Source organism: Oreochromis aureus, linkage group 3, assembly GCF_013358895.1.
Source record: "Oreochromis aureus strain Israel breed Guangdong linkage group 3, ZZ_aureus, whole genome shotgun sequence".
Classification (NCBI taxonomy): Eukaryota; Metazoa; Chordata; class Actinopteri; order Cichliformes; family Cichlidae; genus Oreochromis; species Oreochromis aureus.
Genome location: NC_052944.1, coordinates 84,824,080 through 84,836,472, shown reverse-complemented (window position 1 = coordinate 84,836,472; position 12,393 = coordinate 84,824,080). Strand labels below are relative to the sequence as shown.

The window sequence follows — 12,393 nt, the reverse complement described above, 5'->3', positions numbered from 1 at the left end:
CATATTTTGATACAGGTTTATATTGACGAAAATAAACTTTCCAGTAGTCAAATATAATCCATGTTTTTCAAGTCCTAAAGTTTGACTGCACTAATTTATGAGAACAAAACCACACCAGCTGTCCCATAATGTCAAAGTGCCATGGTTAAAACTCAGTGCTTCCTCTCTTAGTTTCAAATTAAAAGGGTTGAAAATGAAGTGGCAGAAATTAAGCTTTTAATGTGAAAGAAACCACCCAGGAAGTGATTAGTGTGGTAACTTATGTCAAAGACGAGCGCCTCAGCCGAGCTCGGAGTCTGTGACACATAGGCAGAGTGTTATTAACAGCACATCACCGAGTACAGTGCAAACCCACCGAGCAGCTCAAAAAGTTCTTCACTTAAGCAACAATTACTCAAAACACAGGAAGGCTTTGAATTCTGGGATTATTTTTTCAGATAATGTTTGATTTTGTTGCAGTTTACACAAATAAAACAGTGGTTGAGATAATACATTACAGAATGTCATTTAAGTGTCCAAATGCCACTATTAAGGGTTAAACCACAAAGCTGTTAGTTCCTGTTACACAGACGAACTGCAGGCTGAAAAAGAAACCATGATCCAGATAAGAAAAAGAAAACACCCTCATTTTTTAAATGTCATCTACAAACACAGAACATCTACATCTATCAACTTTTACTAAGTCCTGTGAAACTGTATCACTGAAACAACTGAAGTAGAGAGTAGAGAGTATGGAGTGTTCCTTCAGTGTCTGACATGTGTTTGACTACTTCTGCTAAGCTTTTTAAACAAATTAAAAGCTGCTGATAAGATTCAGAGTAGAAACCACAACCTTTGAGCAGACTGAGATGATGATTTGGACGAGAAAAATAAATTTTGGTTTTGTGACATCAGCAGAATGTGAGAACACAACCAAAAACTGAGAAGATAAAAGCTGACAGTAGAAACTTGAACACTCATATTGTCTGCATGGGAGTGTGTTTGTGCTGAGTTCATGAAGACTTGGGATCCATAAGCATCGGTCACACAATCACTTACATTTGTTTTCAAAAGGTAACAAATGCATATATCTTGTTTTGTGTTAAAGTCTAAGGCCAAAGATATTACAGACCAAATCTAAAAATACTTTTAATCAGCAGTTCGAAAAGTTCTTCACTTAAACAGCAGCCAATCAAAAAAAAGCTGCAAACCACAGGAAGGCTGAGAACTCTGGCCTCCTTCATGACGCTCAGAAGTCTTAGACTTTCAAACTATTTCCTGAGCTCACACTGAACGTCGTTACAGATCATATGATGCTAAAGATAAGACACCTTTTTTAAAAAGATCTCTTCTTAGCGTGAGCATTTAGTGGAGTGATGCCACAAAGTAGCCTAAATATGATCCACAAAAAAAAAATTCTTGTCAAGTCATAGTCAACACTAAAGTACACTATTACAAGTTATTAGATACATGCAGTGTGATTTCTGGTCATTTCTGTGTTGGGCTGCTTCAGCCACTGTATTCATTTAGCTGATATTTTTCAGATGAGGTTTAATTTTGTTTTGCTTTGTTTATTTATGTGAATAAAACCCTGGCTGAGATGATGCAGCACAGACGTCCCAAGAAGCATTAATAAATTAAATGTTAGTGAGTGTCACCAGGTTCCTGCAGCTCTATGATCATCTTTCTTGTTCATAAATAACAACAGATATTTAAATGCAAGGTACCAAACAGACACACACTTTGTAACACTAGATACACTTTATTATTAGCTCTGTGATGAGAAATCTTGCTGTAGCAGGAGCAGGAAGTAGCTGCTGTGGTTATACGTGCACATCATACAAACATATAAATAGATGCTCTAATGCATTACTGTTGTCCTGTCTATGTAACTGATAAAGTGAAGTTAAAGAGTTTTATACAGATATTAACTGTCCCGTGAGGACTGATTAGATCATGAGCTCAATCAAGACTATTAGTTTGAACTGTGAATCATGTTGGGTGGAGCAGACATGTAGAGGCCACAGTTTGTCCTCTTCAGTGTAGTCACAGTGGTGACTGCTGCTATTAGAATAATGTGTGAGTGCAGCGGCCATATTGTTCAGGGCTGACTGTGGATCCAGAGGTGTAAACAGAATTAAGTCCTGCCTGAACAGTCTGGGTGGTTGCAAAATTGTATTCATGACACACAGAAATCAAAAAGGATCCACTGTTTGATATTTAAAATGAATCTGCTTTAATTTTGTGATGATTTCTGTAAAACTGAGCATAAAATATAAAATGATTGGATTATTTAAACCTGTTTTTATGCTCTAAAACACTTTTTCTCCTCTTTTAACCTCTGTCGGGGTCCTTTATTATGTTTTTCCTTTTTTTCTCTGACTTTGAGACCATCAGATTAAATAGTTCCTTTTCTCCGACCCTCAGATGATTATCAGAGCTTCCCAACTGATGAAACTATGCGGCATCTCTGGATTATTACATTGTTACATTATTTTTGATTTTGTGTTACATCAGCAGGATGAACGACCTCAAAGCTGAATAGACAAAAGCTGACACAGACAACATGAACACTGAAATTGTATGTGTGGGAGTGGGTTTGTGCTGAGTTCAGCCTTGTATTGCTCTCTGAGCTCAGTACAAACTCCTGTGGTTCATGAGGACCTGGAATCCCTGACACTGGTTTCACTGAACTCATCTGACTCTGGTAACAAATGTAAATCTTAACATTTTATAAAATGTCAAACTTTTCCTTAAAGCTCATTGATTTAACTTGTTGCTGTAACAGTGTCCACTTCCTCCTTCCTACTCTTGCTATTATTGTTTGCTTGTTAGATGTTGGTCCCCACTTATACAATTCTCTGGCTCACCTGATCCCGAAAAGTCTTACACCCCATGAAATGTTGAGTTGAGCCTCATATTGATGTCTGAGCTCTTTTCTTTACAAGGTTTGCCTTGTTACTGTTGCTGCTCTCACTCTCCTGGTTTGTTTGTTTGTTCATTTGGATCATCGGCTCTCCTGGACATCTTTCTCACGTGGGCCCGAAAAGTCTTGCAGAGGAAAAAGTAAACAACAGGGTCCAGACAGATGTTGAAAACTGAGACCATGATGGCCACTTCCTTCAGGTAGTACAACACTGGACCCACAGAGCAGCTGTTCCACAGAAAAGCATAGGGAAGTCGAACGAGGTGATAGGGGACAAAACAAACACAGAAGATGCTGACCAGCACCAACATGTTTCTGCGAGACTTCACCAGCTTCTCAGAGCCAGAGGAGGCCAGCTGTGTCTCCTGTGCCTGCAACACCCTGCGGGAGCTGCTGTAGTAGAAGAAGACCATGGATATGAAGACCAACAGGAAAATGATGGTGCAGAGGGTGTGGACGATCTTGAACAACAGGCTGATTGATGCACTAAAGAGGGCCCCACAGCGGCTGGGGGTAAACATTAGAGGTTTCTCGGTGATGAAAAAGAGGATGCTGTAAGTTACTGATGGAGCAAGGAGACAAACCCAGGTGACCATGGAGATGATGTGGGCAGCTCGTACTGACTGCAGGACATGAGTTCCTGAAGGATGGACGATCTTCAGATACCTGGAGAGACAAGATAAAGGAGACAGTAGATAACTTCACGAATCAGTCACAGTGGTACCAAATTTGCAAAGGTCATTATCAAGTTGATATGTCTACACCTTCACGGGAATGCAGGGTTTTTAGTCATCAACACTGTCATTAACTGTAGTGGGAAATCAGTAAAGGTTCTTTACCTGTTGGCAGCGATATAACACATGAATATGATGCTGGCATAAATGTTCATGTAGAAGGCAGAAGCTCCAAAGCTGCAGTAGAGCCTTTGAATGATGAATGACTTGCTACCATAGTTAGCGATGCGCAGTGGCAGAGAGAGGCAGAGCAGGAAGTCAGCAGCTGTCAGGTTCTTCAGGTAGACCATCAAACTGCTTGATGCCTGCTGCTGAGCTTGACCAAAGTAAAACTTTAGGATGAAGCCATTGAGGGGTAAACCTACCTGAATATGACACAGAAAGGATGGGGAGAACATCACTTCGGTACATACAGTACTTTGAGAACCTTAAAGCAATTTCTGACACAGCACTGAAGATTAGAAACTTACCAGAAACACCAGACTGTAGACCAGTACAAAGAAAGTGTTGACTGATGGGACAACTGGATCACAGGTCTGGTTGAAAGATGAAGTCATGTTTTTTGAGTCAGCCATGTTTCTTGAGCTGAAAACAAATCCACTTTATTCTCTCTTTGAATGGATTTACCATCATAGTCTAATTTTATTGTTAAACAAAACAAAGTCAAACTAATTTTAAATATTGTTTTGAGCTCTACTGCATCTCTCTTTGAGACAGTAATTTTAATACATGGAGCTTTCTGGAGGAGTTTGCTGACAGTTTGACTAAATTCAGTTCACAACAGTTATCTCAGGTTGCTTTCTATATGATGCACCCTACAGTCATTAAATGCAGAGTTGAGAGCTTAACATGCAAGTATAGAAATCATTAGTGATGTCATCTTTCATGTGCAGTTTATATTTATGGAAGCAAAAAGGTCAAAATGAATCACTTCCTCTCACAAGTCTAATCATAACAATCATTTCCACATGGACCAAGATGTGGGAGTGGTAGCAATCCACAATTCTTTACTCTGAACATTACAAGGTATCATGTATAAGGACATATAACTGGTTATAATCATATATCCAGGTCTACAACATGTTCTTCTTATCAAGAGCTTGTAACATGGGATTGCTGCACAGTCTGTTATATAATCTGTCTGATATATAAAGCCTGTGCATACAGATGATACAGTCACTTTCACATATGGGACAGAATCGGAGCAAGGAGGTGTTAAGTAGTCACATATGTTGGACAAAGTTTCATACTGGCATTTCATTTGTGTTTCACCCAGAAGTGTAAACAAAAGTTGTATCCAAATATTTATGATCATCAGAAAGCATGCCAACAAGAGGAAAGTGAAACCAGTAGCTGTATGAAATACCAAATATTAGATTATTAGATGTTAGATTTTAATTTTGCACACTGGCAGAGGCCACTTGTAATGCTGATGCAGCTGTGTAGAGTATTTCGATGCCCCATGTCAGTAGTCGCTAAAAGTGATCTTTTAAGCTAAGCATGAAATATGTAGAAGTACAAACAATTTAAGGATGATCAACCAGCAAGACTCACCTGTGCTTCTGCAGTTTTCAGTGAGCAAGAAAAGCTGCTTGAGTAGTTATGCCCATCTGGTTTAACAGTATTGCTGCACATCAGGAAACACACAGTGATCACACCACTAACAGGCACTCTGACTTATTTCCTGCTCGCCTTCCCTGCTAAACAGAATTCACCTGCTTGCTGCATACATGCTACTTTTTTGCACAAGTCGAGGAGCGTGTCAGGTTACATTTCACTGTGTGTTATACTTGTATAACTATGCATGTGACAAATAAAGAACCTTGAACCTTGAACCTAAACAGGGCCAACATGTTATTAATACAGGCATGCAATTTTCTGATCAGTTGTTATAAACAGGTTGTCTAAATATTACTTGTGTCATGTGTTTGTTCTATTTTTCTCAGATGATCTCGTGATGAGAATGAGGACCTAAGCACACACAAAATGGTGTGAAGGTATGTGTTAAAAAAAGCGAGCCTTTATTATTGGCTTGACACAACACTACAAAGTAAGGAGCAAACAGTGAACTGACAACACGAAGGAAAAGCTAAACTGGAAACAGCTAAACTAAAGAACATATAAAACGAAGAAACATAACTAAAACCTGAAGCAAGAACATGGAGCCTGAGACATGAAACATGAAGGAAACACAGATGATCGGACGAAGAACAGAGGTAAACACACATAATAAATACACACGAAGGGAAAATGAGGAAATGGGAAGGAGACACACTAAAAGCGGAATAAGCACAAACATCAAACCAGGGACACTAGACACAACACAAGAAACACAGGAGGCAGAGAGAACACCTAAACACTGGAAATAGTTAACAAATAACCAGGAAACAAGATCAAATTGTGAATATTAATAAACACAAACATAACCACGGAGTCACTAGACTCCAGACCATGACAGTTTGATGTTATCTTCTATTTTAACTGCATCAGTCATCCATCTAAACCATCCACAGCAGCTCCATCATCATCTTCCTTGTGATCCTTATATCTGTCTTTTTTTTACTAAAACACACATTTTGCAGGATGTTGCTGGCACAGCAGTGGCAGAGGCCCCTCTGGCTTTTGGGTGAGATTTAAAGTCAGTGCCATAGATGTCAGTCTTCATGAAGATCTATATGAGAGTTCAATACATACACACTCCCACATAGACAGCATCAGTGTTACTGTTATTTTGTTACTGCAGCCGATCAGCTCACAGTGTCACCCTGTATATTATCTATGCCTCGTTCTGTTGCACTGGTGTTAGGTGCTACATTGCAGGTTGATTACTGGTGGTTCTTCTCTCTGCTATAATTAAACTGGTTTCCTGTGCTCATTGATTCATTCATTTGTCTTTCCTGGAGTTTGCTGCTCTCACTCGAGAAGCAGTCGACCAATTTACTTGTCACCCTGCAGTGGCAATGCAGTAGTCTTCAGAGGTTACCTGAGTTTAATTACTGATTGACTACAGCCAGTGAGTTTTGGATAAAGGTGTCTGAGATGCACCAAAACGGGGTCAGCAGCAGCAATGGAGCTGGTCTGGAGGCCGCCCGTGGGGCCAGCGGCTCAGTGCTTGGCAAGTGGTTAGCAATAGCTTGACAACCACAGGATGTGCAGGACCATAGCCACCCTCAGAGCAGGAACAGGCAGAGGAGATGGTACAGGGGTGGCTTTAGAAAAAACAAAACACTTATGCAGTTGCAGGCTTTGCCTCTGTGGAGTACGAAACACAGGAAGATTAGCTTCATGGATATTTAGTTTATGGATTAGAGAGTCCCCATGACTGAGTCTCATCCTTAAATCAGCAGGATCAAACACAGGGGTTTTACCAGGCTTGCAAACATTTACTGTGGACACCAACTCATATAACTCAGGGTGAGACAACTCAGGCTCAGTCACAGGAAGTGTAGCATTAGCCAGCTCGCAAACCCTCTGCAGCTTCTTGAACATCCACATTGACTGGGTCAGACAGAACACAGGGAGTATAACCTGAATTTGCTGGTTGAGAAACACTAAAACTACTGGAGATAATGTCAGGTGTAAACTGGAGACTGAGTCACTATAAATAATGTAGTTTAAGCCCAAATATTCAGTCTCTGTGTTAGCCGATTTACCAAACAAAGTCACTTTCTGACTGTGAACAGCACTGAAGTCATAATTAAGATCTGGTGGAACTTTTAATAAACATTCATCTTTAATATTGCACAGCTTCATTTTAGTGCTATAGCTCCAGTGTCCTCTCAGATGGACACCCTGAGCAGCAACTGGGAGCAGCCAGCAGGTGGCAGCACACCTCCAAAATTGGTTATGCTCATTGGAACTGTGAAACCCCAACCCAACAGAGGACTAAGAGCATAATTACGTGCTTCCTGTTAAGGACACATTTAAAAGTCAAAAATAAAAGTCTACTTATAAGCTTGATCATTTAGTCCGCTATGGAAAAATTAATGCAGAACCAGAATCTAGAACAATATCTGAGCTGGCCACTGGGACCCTTAAGTTCCCAGGACTCTGATAGAGGACCCAAGCTGAAAGCAAAAACAAACACATCCCGCAGTGCAAGCTGGGATTTTTATAGATATAAGTGTATAATGTACTAAAATGGCTGAGGGTCTCTAGTGGTTCTAGCTACGCCACTGAGGAATATTCAACATTTGTCTCTTATAAACATACAGGCTCAGGAGGAAGAGCAGGTCTTCCAGCAATTATAATGTAGGTGGATCCGATTGAATGTTAGATAAGGTGCTTAGATTAATTTAAAAAAAAAAACGTTGTATGAATTTGTGTGTGACTGGCTAAATGAGGCTTGTAGTTAAAAGTGCTTTGAGTGTTCAGATAGAGAAGAAAAGCACTCTATAAGTGGCGAACCCAAAGTTAAAATCTGAAAGTACTTCACTAGAACAACAGCCAATCAGAAAAAAGCCTCAAACCACAAGAAGTCTGAGAACTCCGGCCTCCTTCATGACACTCAAGGTCTTAGACTTTGAAACTGCTTCCTGTTCTCACACTGAACGTTTACACACGGCTCAGTGTGGTTGTTCTTCTAGGTGTTACAATAAAGTTTAATGTCCAGCTGTTGATGGAAAAGAAGATTTACAGATTTTATCAATGCAGCTATATTTATTCATAACTATCAAAGGAAGAACAAAAATAACACATATTTTACCACAAGGTAGAGAACTGAAACACTCTATTATTAGCTCTGTGTTGAGAAATCTCACTTTAGCCTCAGCCATTAGCTCAGTGGAAACAGTAGGAGGAAGTAGCTGCTGTGTTATACATGCACAACATGAAAACATACAAAACTATAAAACATACAGAAGCACAGCAGCCATATTGTTCAGGGTTGTCTGTGCCTCCCAGTGCTTGTATATCTGTGGAGCCTCAGGTCGAATAAATCTGAGACCTGATTTTTAAAACAGTTTGGTTTGTTGCAATGTTGGAACTGTATTAATGACATTGATGATATTTCTAAGTGTTCTATAGTCTAAAAAACTGAGGCTTAAAAGTTCTCCGCTCCTGATCAGTTCAGCTCAGCTTCACATGTCACGTTGTTGATGTACACATAAATAAAGCACGAAAGTAAAAAACCTTTAGATTATTTTCTACAGTATCTAAAGAGAATGTGACTGATAATAAGACATTTACATCTGCAAACATTCTATTATTGCTGCAGGTAGCTACAAGTGCTGACATATAGTCAGTCTGTGTGACACAGATTAATGACACAATCCAGGTCACAAACAACAATGCTCGTTTTACTCTCATACAACCACAAAAGAACAACATGGTGATCGTTTATCAGGTTTTGGAAAAAAACAACTGAAAGAAAGTAAACAAGATATAAATATGTGATTATTTAAGCTACATGTTAGCGTGGGGTGGAAAGAAGGAGGTTAAAAATGAGCCATGTGTGAAGCAGTGATGTTGAGGTACCGTGCATCCAGAGAGTGTTCACAGCGCTTCACTTGGTCCACGTTTTGTCATGTTACAGTCTCATTCCAGAATGATTCATTTTCTTTTCATCTCAAAATTAATGTGAAAAAATACCCCATAATGACAAAGTGAAAAATATTTTGTTTTCTATTTTAGAAAATATATTGAAAATTAAAAAATGATCATGATGTCATCACCCCATGAAATGTTGAGTTGAGCCTCATATTGATGTCTGAGCTCTTTTCTTTACAGCTCATTGGTTTGGCTTGTTGCTGCTCTCACTCTCCTGGTTTGTTTGTTTGGATTGTTGACTCTCCTGGACGCCTTTCTCACGTGGGCCCGAAAAGTCTTACAGAGGAAAAAGTAAACAAGAGGGTCCAGACAGACGTTGAAAACTGACACCATGGTGGCCACCTCCTTCAGGTAGTATAATAGCCGGCCCACAGAGCTCTTCCACAGAAAAGCATAGGGAACACGAGCCAGGTGGTAGGGGACAAAGCAAACACAGAAGATGCTGACCAGCACCAACATGTTTCTACGAGACTTCACCAGCTTCTCAGAGCCAGAGGAGGCCAGCTGCCTCTGGTGTGCCTGCAACACCCTGCGGGAGGTGCTGTAGTAGAAGAAAACCAGGGATATGAAGACTAAGAGGAAGATGATGGTGCAACTGATCTGGAATGCTTTATGAAGGACACTGAATGATGTACTGAAGAGGTGCCCACAGTAGCAGCGGTCAGAGGTCAGAGGATTGTGAGTGATGAAAAACATAATGTTGTAGGTGATTGTTAGAGCCAAGAGACAAACCCAGGTGACCGTGGAGATGATGTGGGCAGTTCGTACTGTCTGCAGGATGTGAGTTCCTGAAGGGTGAATGATCTTCAGATACCTGGAGAGAGAAAAGAGGCAGTAGACAACTCTACCAAACAAGTCAGTGGTGCCAAATCTGCAGAAGTCACTGTTAAGGTGAAACTAAATATTCATGTTCTTGTCAAAAGTACAGAGTTTAAGAGTGTAATTAACCAAAAACCTTGTTTTAACATTGTCATGAACTGCAATTTTAACTTGGTAAACGTTCCTTACCTGTTAACAGCGATGTACCCCATGAAAAGGATGCTGGTGTACATGTTGAGGTACAGTGAAGTAGCTCCAATGCTGCAGTGGAGTATGTAAACAATGCCAGAGCTGCTGGCATAGTGGATTATCCGCAGTGGCAAACAGAGGCAGAGCAGGAAGTCAGCAGCTGTCAGGTTCTTCAGGTAGACCATCAAGCTGCTGGATGCCTGCTGCCGAGTTTGAGAAATGTAAAACTTTAGGATGAAGCCATTGAGGAGTAAACCCACCTGTAGAGACACAGAGAGGATGTAGACAAGAGGACTTTCAAACATGAACCAGGAACCAGTTTCTAACAGGGCACAATCTGAGATTTGAGACATACCAGAAACAGCAGACTGTAGACCAGCATAAAGAAAGGGTTGACTGATGGGACAACTGGATTACAGGTCTGATTGACAGATGAAGTCATATTTTTTGAGTCAGCCATGCTTCTGGAGCTGAAAAATAAATATAATTCACAGAGATACTTTACACATTAAGAGGAGCTGCCTTCATTCAATTCAAAGTTACTGAATGTGTTTAAGGATGATTGCTGTACTTCCTCATTATCATGCCTTTATTAAAACTCATTGGAAAGCTTTCAGTTCTGTTATGACCCCCTCTGCTAAGGGCCAGGGGGAGAGTAACATAAACGAGCCCTTACACAGGAAACTAACAGAAACAGGGATTTTATTACCAATTTTACAACTGCAAACTGTCAGGGCTGCGCACAACAAGCCACTGGGCAACATTAAATACCCACACAAAGGAAATAAGATAAAAGAGCACTCTAGATAGCTGAACGAGGCTCGAGGAAGGGAGGAAAAATAACTCAATACAATAAACTCTACACAGCTAACCTCCCCGGAACAAACAAGTGGGACGGGACAGTGCTCGGCTTTACACACAGTTTAACTAGCAGGCATTTTCGGACCGCGTTCTCCCACACCCAGACTGCGCTCTCAGTCTAAAGAGGCCACACCAAATGACAGCTCAGCAGTCTTTTATAGACACAGGTGAGCTCAATCGGCCACTCGTTGCTTCCCGGAGTTCCACAGGGTTTCAGCCAGCTCTGTCCCCTTTTTGTTACGGATGTCTAAGTTCTATTCTTGCAGCATCAGAGCCCATCACATGAGGCGCTGGTTGTGGTTAAAAATTTGAGCCAAAGGAATACCAAAGGGTTGTGATCCGTATACACTATAAAAGGTAAACATGAAAGTGCTGAAGAGCCAGTAACAGTGCCAACGCCTCCTTTTCAATAGTTGAGTAATTTACCAGAAATCTGGTAAATTTACGGGAGTAGTAGCACACGGGGTGGTCCACGCCCTGCAATAACACTGCCACAGCTCCCACAGCACTGGCATCCAATTCCAATTTGAACAGTCGTGTTAAATCAGCTAACACAGGGGTAGACACAGCAGAGACTCTGCAGCTTCAAATGCATTTTGGGGTTGTGGAATTACAGGGATTATTTTACATAACCATCATCTTTATCATTGCATTAATTATCATTTTATTCAAGTGTTTATTGAAGTTGCTGGCATTATGTTATAATTTGTATTACAGGGGTTATCATAATCAAATATTAACATATTTATTACAGGTGCAGTTATAACCACTTTAAATCGTTGAGTTAAATCTATAATCTTAAAAGCTTATATGCTGAGTATTTTGTTACAGTAAAATAGTGGCTGAGCAAAGGCCTGAATGTAGTCAGCTTCTTGTTGCATTTGAGTTTGCCTAGCAACAGGTGACGCAAAGAGGAGGACAAGTCCATGGGGACCTCACCACCATATTTGGATGGATGCCAGAAAGGGGAACTCCTGTCTCTGCAGTTATCTCTTAAGATTGATCAGTGTCTGTAGAAGAGCCAAATAATGTTCTGTACATGCAAATTATGTGCTTGTAAACGCATGAGGGGGCGTCATAATACCCTGATGTTATAAAAGCAATCTGAAGTGTATTTTTGGTTGGGGATTTACAACTGATGGTTTCCAGTTTACATCTCCCCACACTGCGTGTATTCATTAAAATCAATTGTTTGAACGGCCTTTTCTGGACTATCATTGTTTTACTCTCGTCCTCAATTTCGGACCCTTAACATTTGGTGCATTGGCCTGGGTTGAGGGGAGAGACACTTGGAGATTGATACTGAGAGGGTCCAAGGTGCTCAAACAGGCAGACACG

At 40.5% G+C, this 12,393-nt stretch overlaps 2 protein-coding genes across 3 annotated transcripts; both read right to left on the bottom strand.

Annotated features, from left to right (window-relative positions):
- Nucleotides 1–2,689: 2,689 nt before the first annotated feature.
- Nucleotides 2,690–5,490, bottom strand: LOC116329617 (P2Y purinoceptor 14-like). Of its 2 annotated transcripts, XM_039608268.1 has the most exons (5): nucleotides 5,476–5,490; nucleotides 5,194–5,339; nucleotides 4,110–4,224; nucleotides 3,745–4,004; nucleotides 2,690–3,571 (listed from the first exon to the last, which is right to left on the bottom strand). In XM_039608268.1, the coding sequence occupies exons 3-5, from the start codon at nucleotides 4,212–4,214 to the stop codon at nucleotides 2,953–2,955; spliced, it is 984 nt and encodes a 327-aa protein (XP_039464202.1). In that variant the 5' UTR covers nucleotides 4,215–4,224; nucleotides 5,194–5,339; nucleotides 5,476–5,490; the 3' UTR covers nucleotides 2,690–2,952. The 2 variants fall into 2 exon arrangements, with proteins under 2 accessions (XP_039464202.1, XP_039464201.1); XM_039608267.1 differs by lacking the exons at nucleotides 5,194–5,339; nucleotides 5,476–5,490 and having other exon boundaries at nucleotides 4,110–4,448.
- Nucleotides 5,491–9,360: 3,870 nt separating this feature from the next.
- On the bottom strand, nucleotides 9,361–10,379 carry LOC120434474 (P2Y purinoceptor 14-like). The gene is made up of 2 exons (XM_039602628.1): nucleotides 10,195–10,379; nucleotides 9,361–10,000 (listed from the first exon to the last, which is right to left on the bottom strand). Exons 1-2 carry the CDS (start codon nucleotides 10,377–10,379, stop codon nucleotides 9,361–9,363), a joined length of 825 nt encoding a protein of 274 aa, XP_039458562.1.
- Nucleotides 10,380–12,393: the final 2,014 nt, after the last annotated feature.